Here is a 17,310-nt window from a genome sequence, read left to right as displayed (position 1 = left end):
ATCAAATTGCTAACATACGCTGGATCATGGAGAAAGCTAGAGAGTTCCAGAAAAACATCTACTTCTGCTTCATTGACTATGCTAAAGCCTTTGATTGTGTGGATCATAACAAACTCTGGCAAGTCCTTAAAGAGATGGGCATACCAGACCATCTTATTTGTCTCTTGAGAAATCTATATGCGGGCCAAGAAGCAACAGTGAGAACTGGACACAGAACCACTGATTGGTTCAAAATTGGGAAAGGAGTCCGGCAAGGCTGTATACTGTCGCCTTGCCTATTTAACTTATATGCAGAGCACATCATGAGAAAGGCAGGGCTAGATGAATCAAAAGTTGGAATTAAGATTGCCGGAAGAAACATCAACAACCTAAGATATGCAGATGATACCACTCTAATGGCAGAAAGTGAAGAAGAACTAAAGAGCCTCTTGTTGCGGGTGAAGAAGGAGAGTGCAAAAGTTGGGTTGAAACTAAACATTAAGAAAACCAAGCTCATGGCATCTGGCCCTCTCAATTCCTGGCAAATAGATGGGGAAGAAATGGAGGTAGTGACAGATTTTATTTTCCTGGGCTCCAAGATCACTGCAGATGGGGACTGTAGCCAAGAAATTAAAAGACGCTTGCTCCTTGGGAGGAAAGCCATGGCAAATCTAGACAGCACACTAAAAAGCAGAGACATCACCCTGTCAACAAAAGTGCGTATAGTCAAGACTATGGTCTTCCCAGTTGCAATGTATGGCAGTGAAAGCTGGACCATAAGAAAGGCTGAGCGCCAAAGAATTGAAGCCTTTGAACTATGGTGCTGGAGAAGACTCCTGCGAGTTCCTTGGACTGCAAGGCGATCAAACCGGTCAGTCCTAGAGGAGATCAACCCTGACTGCTCTTTAGAAGGCCAGATCCTGAAGCTAAAACTCAAATACTTTGGCCACCTAATGAGAAGGAGAAGAGCCTAATGCTGGGAAAGATTGAGGGCAAGAGAAGAAGGGGACGACAGAGAATGAGGTGGCTGGATGGAGTCACTGAAGCAGTAGGCGTGAGCCTAGATGGACTCCAGAAGGTGGTAGAGGACAGGAAGGCCTGGATGAACATTGTCCATAGGGTCGCGATGGGTCGGACACGACTTCGCAACTAACAACAACAACAACTCCTTTCTGTTAAGGGGGACCAGATGTCAATGCTGTGACAATGGATGTTGTCGCTCTGACAACTAAGAATCAGCAGCCATTTTTTACTTTTGCTTCTAATGTGCCTTTTCTATTCTTTTAAGAGTTCAGATGTAGAAAAGGGGATTGAGTAAATGCTTGAGGGTTTAGCTAGCCACAACAATGTAGAAGTGTGGGAACTCAAGGACATGTTCTGATAAGGTTTTGGCAGGCTGAGGGGCTGGTGAGAAAAGCCCACGTCTTGCATTAATTTGGGAATGTGATTTATGATAGTGTTTGTGCGGTGGGAATTGCAAACTTGTTACTTTGTATCTGAGGGGAAGGAATCTCAGTTTGGGGTTCAACTATGTAAGTGCCAATACTTTGTTTCCTGATAAAATGTTCTTTAAGGAAGAATTCTTACCTTGAAGTTCTTTTACTGGTTTCATCTATCGAATCATGACATAGAGTTGATTTTACTTCTTCAGTGCCAGGATGTATATTCAATAAAAAATTAGCTCTTATGGCATCTCAAGACCACAGAGTTTCTTTAATGTTGAATTCAGCAGCCAGAAGGTTGATAGAAACAAACTACAGTTCTTGAAATAAATTGCCAGGCTCACTGCTTCACTTTTAACATCAGACTAACCTAATCCCAATTTAATGACATAATATAATTGCTTACCCATTAGACACTAGAACTGTAGTTTAGAAAATCTTGCAGAGTCCACAGTTGTGTGGTACATTGTCTTTTATTAATATAGTAACCCATTTACTTGTTTGTTTGAAGCACTTTTTTTGCTCTTCACCAAACAGAATCCCAAAGCAGTTGATGTATAATTAATGAAAAAAAATCCTTGTCTGCAGGCTGACAGTCTAATCCAAATAACAAATCTTTTGGGCTTGGCGTGTCAAAAATTTGGAAAATGTCTAATTTGACTCTGCTAGCGTGTCACAAACATATACGCCCTGAACAAAAGAGAAACAACTATCACCACACACACACACACACAATCTAGACCAATCTGAATAGCAGCACTGAATGACAGCACTGAACCTGGGCGTGAAGTTAAGCCTCATCCTTGACTTCAGCCCTAGTGCCACCACTGCCCTTCAAATAGGTCACCTCATGCTCTTCTCCAAGATGTGCAAGCCTTGGGAAACATGTGATTGCTTCTGTGGGCCAGAACTCCCCAGGATCTGCCGCATGCCACTTAACTTCAGGCGGTGTTCTCTTTCTGTTGAGAGGCCCCTGTGGCCTACTCAAGGCTGCTCTAGGCTGCATGAAGACTTCACCCTTGAAGCAGCTTCAGAGAATGCTTTTCTGTGGCCACTGAAGCCTCCAAAACTATGCAAAAGCATGCCCCATTCTGTTGTGATTTTTCAGAGGCCAGAGACTTTGCAAGAATACACCCCATTCTTGCACAGTTTCCACAGCTTCTGAAAACCACCCATGAATAGGGCAGGCTTTTGCCCTTGGATGCTGCTGAATGCTGGCATGTCACTCAAAACATGGTTTTCTTTGGCACTCATGTCATATGCTCACCATCACTGATCTAATCTCAATAAACAAGGAGTGCTTTTCTGTAATGAATGTGTATAATAATGTAGGGGCCCTCAGACCTTTGAGGATAGTCAGCACCTTTAACATCTTGAGAGCAGGTGGTGGGCTATTACAGAGAAGTGGAACTTCCCATTCATAAACTGCCTAAGTGGTTCAATTGGTACATGAAAATGTTTTGTCTAAGTAAGAGTATTATTCATGACTAAAAGACACCTTCATTGATATAATAATTATGAGCTGGTCAGAAATGATTGCACATAACACAGATTGCTATGATTTCCAAAAAGAAGGGTGCTTATTTTTTGGTTGAAGAAATCATGATTCAGTAGCTGTCTAGCAGAACAATATGACCAGTTTCTGTTAGGGAAATCCTTCCTACAAAAAAAAATTAGCCCTAAACTTTTAGCAACTTAGGAATATGAAGAATCCTTTTTATGTTTAGGGAAGATAGCTATTTTGTATGAAAAACAGAAGTCTGTGTCATGCAGATTAAACAGGAATATCCTCTATTTGTGGATCAAAAGATAAATGAATGTGCAGTTCCCATTGTTTAACTTTTGACTAGTGTTGACTTGTCTCTTTTTCACCTCTATACAACCTACAAGACAAATAGGGTTGCTAATTTTTTTTTAAAAAAAGACCTGCATATCTTACTTCCAATCAAGTGAGATCAAAGAGAAAGAAATACTGAGAACCATAGGTGAGAACACAATTTGGTGCAATTGTAGGAATTGCCACAAACTGAGTTCATATTGATATTGCCAGTGTATGTAATACCTTTCTTTCTAATGTTAGAAGAAAACTCAGGTCCAGTTCCAAGCTGGGAGAGAGACGCTAGAAATAAAATGGAGGCTGCTTAGGAAAGAAGGTTTACAGTATTGATGAGCAAAACCAACAACATACAATTCTAGGACAGTTGGCAAAATAGTTGGTTAAGTGGATGGATTTTTATGGGGTTATGGCGCTTTGAAGTTGAGATGTTCCAGGTGAGTTGTGCAATGTGTTGGGTTTTGTGTCTTTTGCTATTATAAAGGTGTTAGGTGATTCTTATTGTGCCTGAAAGGTCAACTCCTAATATTTGGATTTAGATAGGTGAATGCAGATTGTAAGAGTCTATATTTTTCTACTTTTTCTAATCCCATCAGCTTTGGCCTTCTGTGGGAGCTGTGTCTGAAGGAGTTTTGTGTATGAATGGATTACAAAATCTACATTCCCAAAGATTTCAGGCTGCCCTGCAACAGTAGGAAGATTGGGGGGTGAATTCTGCCTTTAAGAAGATGTCTCTCCTCTTCTCCTTTAGGAAATATAATATTCTGCTTCTTTTAATATTCCCCAAAATATTACATTCTCTGAAAATAGGGGAGGGGCTTCCCACACTAATACACATTAGACACTTCAAGAAACAAGAAAGAAGCTACTTGTTTTTCCTTCTTTCCTAGTGAAGCAAGCAAAAAATGTGCATGCACTATTTACTTAAAGTAGCCGAAAATGCAAATGATTTGCAAGCTTTCATAATGATAATCATGAAGCGCATAAAAAATGTGATTAAGAGTAAACATAAAGAAGGCCAAACTAATGACAACAGATAAAAGCAAACAACATTGAACTATCAATGAAGATATTGAAGTAATGGGTAGTTTCTACCTTTTACTTTTCAACAGTACAGTTACCAATAAACAAGATCTATACCACAGACTAGCATTTGGTAGGATAGCAATGAATGAATTGGAGAAGCCAAGAAAAGAAATGAGTGGATTATAGAGCAAATCTATTCAGAGTTGCCACTCAAGGCTCAAATGACCAGACTCAAATTGTGATATTTTGAACACATTATGTGAAGATCCAACTCTCTTGAGAAGTTTTAATGCTGAGAAATGTGGAAATAAACAGAAGAAGACAACCAGCAATAAGGTGGTTGATTCAGTCACAACAGCAATGGGTGCCAGATTGGGAACCAATCATCCTTTGAGAAGGTTATGTGGTTGCTAAGAGTCAACACTGATTTTATAGCACATAATCAATCAATCACTTAAGATAACTCTCACATAAAATTCAGTAGAAGTTATACAGAAATAAAGTATATTGTTTACACTCTACTAAAGCAAAATTCTTAATACTCAGTAAGAAACTTTGCAGAGTTCAGTTGAATTTAGCTAGGTAGTTAATATTCATAGTCTGGATCATCTTCATCATAAACTCTTCCATGGATTGTTGTTTTTTTTAATTCCACCTACTTTGTATTTCCTTTCTTCTATTTCCTTCAACCTTGCTAAGTCCAATCACATTCTAGTTCATCAAACATTACATACATGAATGTTTACTTCTGGATCATTACCTGAAACTCTATTTGACCCAGGAATTACTTGTTGCAGTCTCTAGAACTCTATGCATTTGTTTATCAAATTTGTATGGTGCCAATTTTATGCCAACTCATCCAGTTTGAAACTTCTCTCTTCTGCCTGTCCTTCTTTCTCAATGATCTACATTTACAGCCATTGTTTTAAATATTCTAAACAGTGTTTCACTGAAATGTAAAATAATCTTGCCTAAACTTGCCACTGCAACTTACAATATGGTAAATATTTTTAGTGTTGCATCTGGTTCACACACTACATAATAAGCAGTATTCTTCTATGAGCAAGAAAAATCAAGACATGTAACTGTTGCGTACCTATTGCAAACCTACAAAATTAGTGATTATGGAGAAGAATATACTTGAAATGACAATGAAAAAAAGATCAGAGACATAAACATTTAAAACAAAAAGGGCCACTTTTGAAATCTTTGCAGTCCATTTGAGTCCACTCTCTATTTGAATCTACTAAAAAAAGTGTTCATTTTATTTATATCAAAAGTGGGGAGGATGTATGTCTTGGAGTCACTGGGCAATAGTTAAATAACTGTTATTTAACAGTGTGTTAAATAACACACACAGAGAGAGAAAGGCAAACACCTCCTCCCTCCTTGTCTGGCCCATGATGCCATTTCTGAAATTATAGTAGTGAAATAATAATTTTCCATTGTACCCCCCCTGACATACATAAGAAATGATACTGAATTATTGTGAGCAGAGTACTTATTGCACATGTTTGTACAAAACAGCCTTTGCCCCTTATTTTTGGCTCTTATATAGTACAAGATGGCCCTGGAACTTGTCAATCATAACAATGCCTCTGACCACATATGGATTTTCTTTTTTTCATAGTCTTTAAAACTACTTTCTCATAGTAGTCTTTCTACTCCATTATTTGCAGAAGTTAAAACTGAAACTGCCCTTCTACAAGCAAAGGCATGGCCTTGAATAATCAGTAGCGATTGTGTTGTGGCTTGTTTTGTCCATGTTGTGTTTTTTTATTCTTTATTTTTAAAAGCTATAGAATATAAGCTGCAACACTCTCTACATGGGCCTGCCCTTGAGGACCACTCGAAGGCTTCAACTGGTGCAGAATGCGGCCGCGCGAGTTGTGATGGGGGCTTCCCGATACTCCCATGTAACACCTCTACTCCGCGAGCTGCATTGGCTTCCGGTTGCCCTTCGGATGAGATTCAAGGTGCTGGTGATGACCTATAAAGCCCTTAATGGCTTGGGTCCGGGTTATCTGAGGGAACACCTGCTGCCGGCATCAAGCTCCCTTCGTCCCGTGCGCTCCCACAGGGAGGGCCTTCTCAGGATACCGCCGGTTAAGGAATGCCGGCGGGTTATTCCCAGGGGAAGAGCGTTCTCTGTGGGCGCGCCTGCCCTTTGGAATGATTTACCTGCGGAACTCCGGACCGCCCCCGATCTGCGTTCATTTCGCCGGGACCTGAAAACCTGGCTTTTCAATCTATCTGGCCTGGACTGAAGGGGTTTTAGCTTTTTAAACATTGTTTTAATTGTTGGGCTTAATTAATTTAATTTATTTTAATTTATATTATCTTTTATATTGTATTTTATGCTGCCCTGTAAACCGCCCTGAGTCCTTTGGGAATAGGGCGGTATAGAAATTTAAATAAATAAATAAATAAATAAATAAATAAATAAATAAATAAATAAATAAATAAATAAATAAATAAGCAAAGTCCCAAACACATAGATCAACAAAGCAATCCTAAAAATAAAATTAATAAAATCAAGAATGAAGTGGGGAGAGAGAGAGACACACACACACACACACAGAGAGAGAGAGTCTACCTTATATATTACTTATAGATAGGACCAGTGCTTTTTTTTTTGTAAAAGAAAAAGGTGCTGGAACTCACACATGTCATACAACCCGCCTTGCCTACCCTACAAGTTTCCATCCATTCTATGAGAAAAAAAGCCCTGGATAGGACTCTTCGGATAAAGTTAAGTCTCCAAAACTTAGCTGTCAAAGACGCTGCCTTTCTGAGCATGCGCGGCTGCGAAGTGGGTGCGTCTGCAACTTCTATGGAGCTCTGCCGTTCCTGGGCCGCGCAACTGGTTTGCGGCAGCGGCAGCCGCAGAACGCGCGCCGGGAGGGCGTCGCTCGTGGGGGGTCCTCTGGAGCGTGGTCTGGGCTTGGCCTCCTCTGCCCAGCAGCACTCTAGTGCAGAGCCCAGGGCAAAGGAGGGGGCCACCGACAGGTGGGGGAAGGGAAGGCGTCCCCGGGCACAGCCCAGGAATTGCGCCGCCAGACTCAGGCTGCCCAGGCGAGCGATCATGGGGCTGGAGAAAGAGAAAATGGACACCAAAATCTTCATGGATGAGGACGGCTTCAATCGGAGCAACAGCTCCGCGCCGTCGGAGACTGACAAAAATCTGGAGAAAGCGCCCGACCGGGACCCGCACGGGCTTAACAGCCACCTGAAGGTGAGGGCGTCCTGATCCCCGCGCAGACTCTGGCGTCCCTGTCCTCACACCTTTCAATGTCGCCTTCGAACCCCCTTTGAGGAAGTGGAGCGTTTTCTCTTTATGCCATTTAAGGTGAATTTAGCGCGTGGGATATTCCCCCCTCCCGATCCCAGCCTGTGAGAATTCCTCTGGTCTGTTATTTGGGGGGCCGGTTTCCTCGCTCGCTCCCTTGCTCTTCAGAAAAGGAAAGGAAAGCCCGTTTATTTAGGCTCAGAGGTAGTTTCTGAGTTCTCGGTTGTACCTATTTTTTGAATCCATAAACGTCTAAATCCTTCCATGCTAGTCAACCAGATTCTTTCAGAACAGTAACAAAAGCAACAGGTTATTCCTGCTGCCTGCTGCCTGGCGCTTTCCCTCCCCGCGAAGACCCCACTCTGCATTTCAAAAGAGAAACTGTGTTTGCGGTGCTCATGCTTGTTTCCCTCTGTTCCAGCTGGGGTTTGAGGATGTGATAGCGGAGCCTACATCCACTCACTCCTTCGATAAAGTCTGGGTCTGCAGCCATGCTCTCTTTGAGTTCAGCAAGTATCTGATATATAAGCTCCTCACACTTGTCCTTGCCATTCCCTTGGCACTGGTTGCAGGGATTCTCTTTGCTGTGCTCAGTTGCCTGCACATCTGGTAAGAATTTCTACTGAAATGTTAATTTCCCTGTGCAAGTAATGTGAAAAATGTAATCAGTCATGTCAAGTGATCCCAAAGATTGCAAAGAGTATGTTAGAGTGATTTATTTGGAAGGTAGCAGGCTTACAGTCTAATTGCATTACATTTGCTGCAAATAAAATCTACTGAGTTGATATGCTTAATATGTATAATGAATGCCAATTAGATGGAGTTTAGCATCACAGGGTGCCAACTTACCCTGTGCTCAGCTGGCTGCAGATTAGAAGGCCAAAAACGAAAACCTAGAGATATTGGAGGGTGGCGGAGAGAGGTTGCATCTATTTCCTGGCTGACTGATTGGTTGGTTTCCTTTTCTCCTTAAAACAAAGATATCTTTATCTTCCTTTGCTTACAGTAAGAATATATTTAGAACAGGTCTCATACCATTTTCTGGCAAGACATATGGAAAAACGGCAAGGTTGCCTAATTCCCAACCATATCCTTTGAGGAGATTTTTTTTGAAGATGGGATTTCCCAACCTCAAAAATTTAAATGACTCAACAAATGAAAATAAAATAAAAATCTGCAGTAAATCTAAATATGGGACATGATCCCATATTGAATTTTTTCTCCAGCAAAATGGTTGGCGCTCTTTTTTTCACTATGGAGAGGTTTTCAGATCAGTTCTGCAGTATCTTAGATGTTGCTTCAGGACCAGTGCAGCATTGATTTGCAAAATGCTTTGAATGCTTTATGACATTATTGTAGCTGTAGTTTTAAATTAGACCAAGTTCATACCCATGCCCTAAAAACTTGGCTATTCGAGCTTGCCGGCCTGGACTGAGGGTTTTTGGGTTAAGGTTTTAATTTTTACTTATTAGGGCTAATTTAATTTAATTTATTTTAACTTTGTATAGTGTATATTGTATATTGTGTTTTAATTGCCCTGTACACCACCCCGAGTCCTTCGGGAGAAGGGCAGTATATAAATCCAATTTAATAATAATAATAATAATAATAATAATAATAATAATATTCTTTCAACAACAGTTATCAGGTGATAAACACACATCTGAAGCAGACATTGTTTTTAAACAAAATTGGGCCATTCTTTCCCAGAAAGTTTAACTAAACCCTAACTCCCAAGCACCCCTTATTTATTATTTATTTATGTACTTACATATTTACCTAACAATATGTGTAGAACACCCCACCCCCTTAAAGAATGTCACCATTATTCTCACATTCAGATATGTTTAAGACACGGGTATCAAACTCACCATGTCACATGACGTGTCATGACATATTGCAACTTTTTTTGCATTGTCGGAGCTGGGGTGGATGTGGCATCCGTATGATGCAACCATCCCATGGGCTGGCAGTTTGACGCCCCTGGTTTAAGAGGTAAAGAGATATCTTGCCAGAATGCATAAAATAAGCTGATTGTGACATGAGTTTGTCAACTATGAGCCTCAAACCTTTCAGTCTGTATGTACGTGAAAGATACAGAAAGTGTGTGCATGTTATTTGTTGCAACATGCAAAATAATAACAACACTGTCAAAAGGAGCTATTGAGAAGTGCTTTTAGTGAGTATTGAATCCCTGCATTTCAACCACGACTGTAAATTATCTCACTGAAGATGTATCTCCCTATAAGGCATTACTATGGCACAAATATATGAAAGTGATTTTCTATATTATGAGCATTTGTGAGCATAAACCCTTACAAAACTGCATTCAAGATATTAACTTTTTCAGAAGGGATGTGTTCAGTAAATCAGGAAGTGAAAATATTTTCATTAATGAGGTTTTTAACATCCAGAAAAAACTATCTCCAAGCTTATTTAGGGCTTTTTGTGCTATGATTTAACTAGAATTCATTTATAGATTGTAAGCTGTCAAGCAAGTTGATTTGCTGTAGTTGATAATTTCAAAAATTCTATGATCACTGAAGAAAAGTGATACTTGGCACATTTTATAAGTCCTTGGCCAAACAGTAGTCTATCCCATGGTTATCAAGTTCTTGATTATAGTTGTTTTATGGAACCTAAAAACAGATGGAACTGCCTTAGAAGGATGGAAAGCTGAGTCAACCTTGAGCCTGGTGGGATGCAAACCTGCACTAATTGCAGGCAGCTGGTGTTACTTAAGGAGGCATTAGCCCACTGCTCCACCAAGGCTCTTATGAGAATCCAATGCATGTTTCATAACTGAATTCCCCTGGGAAAGTGAAAATGCTGTATCAAATAAGTCTGGTTTTATAGCCCTTACCCATAGAAACAGAGCATTTAAGGTCATTTCATTTTAGGACTCCCCAAAGGGTGATTTCCCATTCCAGTAATGCTTGCCCAAAAATCTGAAGGCTGAGTCAGGTGAATGGACACGTGAGACCATTGTTCTGTCTTCCTGTGGAATCCCTTTGGTTAAGGAGTGTGCAACCGTTGCTTGTTTTGAGGGCAGGGTAGTGAATTCTTCTCAAATGCTCCCAATGTCCTTTGGGAAAGAGCCAAAGTAACTCCAGTTTGTGGATAGTTAGATTACATTCGCAGATGCACAACACACACAGAGACGCATACACAGACATGTACACACGCCTTGCTTCATGCAGTTTCATAAGCGAGTGCAATTCTAGTGCCATGTTTTGTTTCTTCATCTTCAAAACAGGGACTTTATTATTAACATGCTTTAAGACAAAACCTGTTGAAGGTTGAATACCACCACCATGGGTAGGGAAGCACTGCTGACGTGCCAACAGAAAGGAGTTGTTACACTGTTAGCCTGCCAAAAATTCACAGAAAAACTTGACCTCACATTCCTTCTACACCCAGAATGCACCCTGAGTGGAGAAACAATTGCACACCCACATTGGAGGACAGAGAGTTTCACCTCTCCATGAATTAAGAGTATGCTCAAAAAAATAATTTCATCAGGCTTGGTGGACAAATGTTTTTAATGAAATCACAATAATGACAATACAGTAATTTGTTTTTTAAAAGCTATGGTTGCTATTTTAATTTAATTTGGACCTTTAACTTATTGTACCTTTTGTAGGTTTTGTTATACTGGTGGCCATAGTTACATTATCTGTTAGACATAAAAGAATAATCTGAACCTGTGCCAATGCCAAGCACTCTGAATAAGCTGTTTGCAAGCATGTTCTAGAAAAGTTGCTGCTCTGCATTCTTCTGTTGCCTAAATAGATCTTTCTCCTTTTCTTTGGCTGCAGACTTAAATTTAGGAAGAAATGTCAAGAAGTACATTGCAAGTGCTGTATGAATATTTACATATCTTTTAAAATAGATCCTTGTGGTATATGCTTTGCGGTAATTATGTGATCTATTGATTTACTATCAATGTCTCCAGTAAAAGATGCCAAATTCTGTCTGTAATTATAGGAATAAGATGGAAAACCAAACTCCTAAAATGAAAACAAGAATTTTAATACATGCAATTCACTGCAGATTTATTATTTTATTCTTGTTTCCTGGGAGGATTGAAAGAAATGTCCTAGATCTTCCTCACTTGTATGGATTGCTATTGTAACCCTGGCAAAGGTAAATCAAATTTGTGATTAATTGCTTGCCTGTTTGGATTCCAAAACTATCAAAGAACCTCAGCAGCAATTAAAAACACAACTTCTGTTTTTAGATGAAAAGCTCCAACTAACATCAATATATAAATGAAAATAGGGCATTAAAAGTACTACTAGCATCTCATAATACTCTGTGGAAAACTCCAATATTAGCAAAAATTTATTTGTTTATAGATATAGTTTAGAACAAGAGTGGGTGGGGCCAAGCAGGCTTGAGGTCCCAATTGTGGGTGCAAAATCAAGAGAACTAAAGTTTTGACAGAAATTAAAGGGGAAAAACAGAAAATCCTAAGAATTGCAGAATTACCCATTGTACCCCTTGAAAAAAATATCTACCTTCAAAATGCAGACTGAACTTTCCTATTTGTTTTCTGAAAAGGATGAGGAGATCATTCTATAGTTCCAGCAGAAAGAAGGAAGAAAAGAGGACAGGGTTGTTTTCAGTTTGTCAGGAATTATTAGACAATACAAGATAGAATATTAACAACATTTTGTTGCTACTAAATTTTGAATCGTCAAATGGCTTAATGTGATACTTGCTTGTTTAAAAAAAGTTATCAGAAATCTTAAGATTATTTATTTATTTTATTTATTTATTTGTTTTTATAAACCGCCCTTCTCCCGAGGGACTCGGGGCGGTGTACAGAGTAAGGTAGGCAAGCATAATGAAACAGTACTGAAAAACAATAATCAAAACAAACTGGGACCCCAAATAGAGCTATCAGGCCAGGCCGGACTGCTGGAATAGGTAAGTCTTTAAGTCGCGCCGGAAGGTGCGGAGGTCGGGGGCCATCCGGATTTCAGTTGGTAAGCAGTTCCAGAGGGCTGGCGCACCCACTGAGAATGCCCTCCCCCTGGGGGCCACCAGCCGACATTCCTTGAGCGGTGGCACCCTGAGGAGGCCCTCTCTGTGGGAGCGCACAGGGCGGTGGGGTGTTGACATTGGCAGAAGGTGCTCCCGTAGGTAGTCCGGACCCATGCCATGTAGGGCTTTGTATGTCATTGTTAGCACCTTGAACTTCACTCGGAAGGCAACCGGAAGCCAGTGCAGCGCACGGAGGAGAGGTGTGATATGGGAGTATCGGGAGGCTCCCAAAAGTGTCCGTGCCGCTGCACTTTGCACCAGTTGAAGCTTCCGAGTGGATCTCAAGGGCAGCCCCATGTAGAGAGCGTTACAGTAGTCTAGGCGAGAGGTCACAAGGGCATGGGTGACTGTACGTAAGGCATCCAGGTCCAGATAAGGCCGTAGTTGGCGCACCAGTCGAACCCGGGAGAAGGCCAGACAGACAGTCAGAACATACTTTGTTCATATAGAGTATCAAATAGCTGCTTGAAATATAAGTCATCAACATACCCTTGTAATATAACAGCAACCTGTCAGGTGTTGCAGGAGCGCCCAAGCTAATAAAGCCATTAAATTGATAGAGGGTCATGCTATGCCAATGCCATCACCGGAGTGCATTTCTAAGCAGAAGTGATTGGATTCTGATAAATTGGTGAAATACATTAATCATAACATGATGCAGGTCTTCATACCGCTTACCCTTAACAGATCAGCATGTAGTACAGTGCAGCTGGGAAGAAGAGGTAAGACAGTAAAGATAATTAACTTAAAAAAAAACAACACAGTGGCATGGATGAGAAAGGTAGAGTGAAAACCAAGAGAAAAGGCTAGAGGTTCCCCCAAATACAAACTTAACCTATCAACTCCCAAACCCTGATAGCATCAGTGCTGCTTTTGTTGAGTAGAATAAGGGTTGCATTTGAGCATATCCAAGTTTTTAATAGTTGCAAGAAAGTTGTATGAAAGATCATAGCAAGATGATATCTAGCATCTGCTCAAATGTCAGAATAACTAGCTTGCAAACAGGCAAACTGGGAGCAGAAAAAACTTTCTCTTGGGCATTGAGCACATGTTCTTTAGGTAGAAAAAAGGGGGTGGGTATTTCTTTATTAGTTCTACAAATAGCTAAGTGTAATCCTGTTAATTGAGACCTAACTGGAATTGGGAATAAATGTTGACCTATCAAATTAGGGCTAAAAAAATTTAGATAACTATGAACTGGGAGGAAAAAATACAGAAACTCTTTTCTACCATTTAGTGATTATCAGATTTTTGCAACATCACTACAGGAGAACTGAACCCAGGAGAACATTTTTTTTCCTTTTTAATGTGATTAGAAAGCATTATTTCATTTTCATACAACCAAAGAGCAAATGACAAAATAATAAATAGTACTCAACAATGAAGGAAGTTAACAGAGCCCTGCACATATTTACTAAAATCGAGACCCAAAATGTTCTATGGTGTTCATTCAAATTATGTGTTAGTGTGATTGTAGGCTAAAATGAAACAATATCCAGGTTTATTGATCATGCCATTGTGATTTTAATTCATGACTTACTGAATAAAACATATAGTTACTAGATCTGCATATCATACTACATGGTAAACCATGTTTCACAGTCATTTTTGCAACAGGTGATTCTAAGTGAATTAAAAGATTTTGTAGCCATCTATAACCTACAGTAAGACCAATTCTATCTTGCTGGTGCTGTACTAAAATTAGGTGTTATTCAGGATGTTTCAGATCTAGCCATCTTCATTACAAAGGTAATGAAGTTTAAGAAATGATTGCTAATAAGTGTCTCTTTTTTGTCTAGGGTTGTGGTGCCATTCACAAGGTCTTGCCTTTTGATCTTGCCGTCCGTGCAAGCTGTATGGAAGAGCTTGACAGATGTTTTCATTGCACCAGTGTGTCACAGCATGGGACGTTGCTTTTCAGGAATCAACATACGTCTTGACCAAGAGTGAACACTTTGGATCCAATGCTATTTTAGTCTTAAGTTCTATTAAAGTCTCCTTATTGGTATAATATAGAGACATAAGCATTCATTCCAAAGCTACTGCTGTTTAAAGGGCTGACCTTTCCCGCCTTCAGCTGGGTTGCACTTTTTATGGGGGGAAAAGCTTTATTTGGGGACAGAAAAGATACTAGCTTATATTGTAACTAAGAGATAACAAGTGACACTTAACAATGTTAAGGTAATGGTACTTCTAATGCTTGGTTTCCATAAATGTGTTGTGGATAACTAAGAGAGGTCATAATGAGGTATATCAATCAAATGTTCATCTATTGTATCACTCAAATTTCCTGGACATCATGCTACCAATAAATTAGGCCTATTTATTGATGTTAGGCTATACAGCTCTTAGAAATAAGAACAGAATATAAAAGATTACTTTTGAAGAGTTTTCTTATCTGAATTCTGCTGGTCAACTTTTCTAGCCACATAAACAGCTAGCTGTGTTTGTATATAGATTCTATAATCTATCAGCTTCTTGAACTATATAACCTCTTAGTATACAGGTAGTCCTCGACTTACGACCACAACTGAGCCCAAAATTTCTGCTGCTAAGTAATACATTTGTTAATTTTGCCCTATTTTATGATCTTTTTGCCACAGTTGCTTAGTGAATCACTGCAGTTGCTAAATTAGTGACATGGTTGTTAATTGAATCTGGCTTTCCCATTGACTTTGCTTGTCAGAAGGTCACAAAAGGTGATCACATGACCCCAGGATGCTGCAGCCATCATAAATATGAGTCAGTTGCTAAGAATCTGAATTTTGACCATATGACTGGGGATGCTGCAACAGTTGTAAGTGTGAAAAGTGGTCATAAGTCACTTTTTTCAGTGCTGTTGTAACTGAACTATCAGTAAATAAACTGTTGTAAGTCAAGGACTATCTGTACTTCATATTTCAAGTACTGACAGTTTCCCAAACCCATGGATTTCCAACACAATAGGATCTTAAAACCTGGTAGAATCTATGCACAGCTATATTTGAACTCTTCAGTGAATAGTAAAAGTGAAATTTCGATGATTGTTTAGAGCACAGCAAGTCAGAAATGTTTATAGTACAACACAAGCAAAAACCAGGTAAATGCTTACATGGACACAGCCATTTGAGAAGCTAAGTTCAGTATTGCCTGCAAGCCACTGGGGCTCTTTTCCCTGTTTTTATGCTTTAAAATGTTTTGGAACATATATACACATATCCTTGGGTAAAAATGTGCTCCAAGTGCCGTTTCCTAATAACAGAGGCATTCATGCAACCATTTTTCTTCATTTGCATGAATGTGTATAGGAGAAGAGCCTAATGCTGGGAAAGATTGAGGGCAAGAGAAGAAGGGGACGACAGAGAATGAGGTGGCTGGATGGAGTCACTGAAGCAGTAGGCGTGAACTTAAATGGACTCCAGACGATGGTAGAGGACAGGAAGGCCTGGAGGAACGTTGTCCACAGGGTCGTGATGGGTCAGACACGACTTCGCAGCTAACAACAACAACAACTATAGGAAAGCTCTTGCAGGATTTCTGTGAATTAGACTAACATGTAAATTCTCCAAGCTGGGTAAACAAGCATATGCCTTATGGAAGGAGGGAGGTTATAAGGGATATCTTTTAACAGGATTTGAGGGTTTCCAAAATTCTGTAAAGAGTTGTATAGCAAGTAGACACAAAGCTGAACAGATAAAGGATACTGGCTGAATACTTTTCGTATCGTCCACTGTGTATATTCTTAAGTATCAGAAGAAAAAACCTTCCAAATTCACTCTTTAAAATGAGATGTTTATCTGAGAGGAGAGAAAATCTTTATGCTATATTTAATTAAACTTGACTTTTTTGTATATATTGTGTTTTGTATGTAAATGACAAAGTAAAAGTTATCTTGAAGCATTATTCTTATAATCTTGCCTAATGGTTATTCTAAAAACATGCACTGCTTCAGCCAGTGGTCTGCTCTAGAGATCTGCCTTGCATGGAAAGACAATTTCATGCATGCAAGATAGAAAGAGTAGGGGATCCAATGAAGTTGAATTCTATAAAAGAATCAAGCACAGCACTTATGTACATGGTGAACTAAGCATCTCACATAGAACTAAGAAATTTGTAGATATCCTTTCTATCCTAGGATGTGCACATACTTAAACTACAAGCTATGCTCTTACTTTGTGCAATATCTATATCCATTTTAAACACACAAATGTTCAATTAGCTGTATTAATCAAAGATTAATACAGCTTTGATTAAGTTATATAAAACTTCAATTGAAATGCACAGGTGCAATTAAAAACATACACAAGTCCTCTTATAATTTCCCTTTAATGCTGCAAACAATCTGGCAAACAATTCTATAGTATGTATCTTAAAAATTATTTTTATTAAAGTGACTAATATAACATTCATTTTTTTCTGTCTTTATGGTTGAATATAAATACTGTACTTCTCATAATAAGTATATTACTGACAGAGTTAGAAGGATGTTCTCTTGCAAAAAAAACATTTATTTAAAGTTTATTATAGTCATAGACAAAAATTGCAGAAATAAGTATGTCAATTCAATTGCCAAGTGGACTGACATCAATAAGCAATATAATGCCCGTGAGCACCTTTACCAAAGTGTCAATGGAATGTTGGGCACCTGCTAGGATCCCTTTTACACCTGACTTAAAAGAAAACAAAACCGTGAATGGTTGGGAGAAAAAGAC

At 39.4% G+C, this 17,310-nt stretch overlaps 1 protein-coding gene across 2 annotated transcripts; it reads left to right on the top strand.

Moving 5' to 3' along the window:
* Positions 1-7,094: 7,094 nt before the first annotated feature.
* CAV2 (caveolin 2) lies at positions 7,095-16,940 on the top strand. 2 transcript variants are annotated; one of them, XM_083365452.1, is made up of 4 exons: positions 7,095-7,516; positions 7,992-8,179; positions 11,558-11,716; positions 14,419-16,940. In XM_083365452.1, the coding sequence occupies exons 1-3, from the start codon at positions 7,115-7,117 to the stop codon at positions 11,703-11,705; spliced, it is 738 nt and encodes a 245-aa protein (XP_083221578.1). In that variant the 5' UTR covers positions 7,095-7,114; the 3' UTR covers positions 11,706-11,716; positions 14,419-16,940. The 2 variants fall into 2 exon arrangements, with proteins under 2 accessions (XP_083221578.1, XP_083221577.1); XM_083365451.1 differs by lacking the exon at positions 11,558-11,716.
* The last annotated feature ends 370 nt before the right edge of the window (positions 16,941-17,310 follow it).

This window comes from Vipera ursinii (genome assembly GCF_947247035.1).
Source record: "Vipera ursinii genome assembly, chromosome: 6".
Classification (NCBI taxonomy): Eukaryota; Metazoa; Chordata; class Lepidosauria; order Squamata; family Viperidae; genus Vipera; species Vipera ursinii.
This window is presented reverse-complemented; position numbering and strand designations above follow the sequence as displayed.

Bases quoted from the DNA above. Each gene is read 5' to 3' on its own strand.
- CAV2 (XM_083365451.1), top strand. From the start codon at position 7,115: ATGGAGCTCTGCCGTTCCTGGGCCGCGCAACTGGTTTGCGGCAGCGGC. The intron at 7,517-7,991 runs GTGAGGGCGTCC...CCTCTGTTCCAG, and splicing joins GGCTTAACAGCCACCTGAAG to CTGGGGTTTGAGGATGTGAT. The intron at 8,180-14,418 runs GTAAGAATTTCT...TTTTTTGTCTAG, and splicing joins CTCAGTTGCCTGCACATCTG to GGTTGTGGTGCCATTCACAA.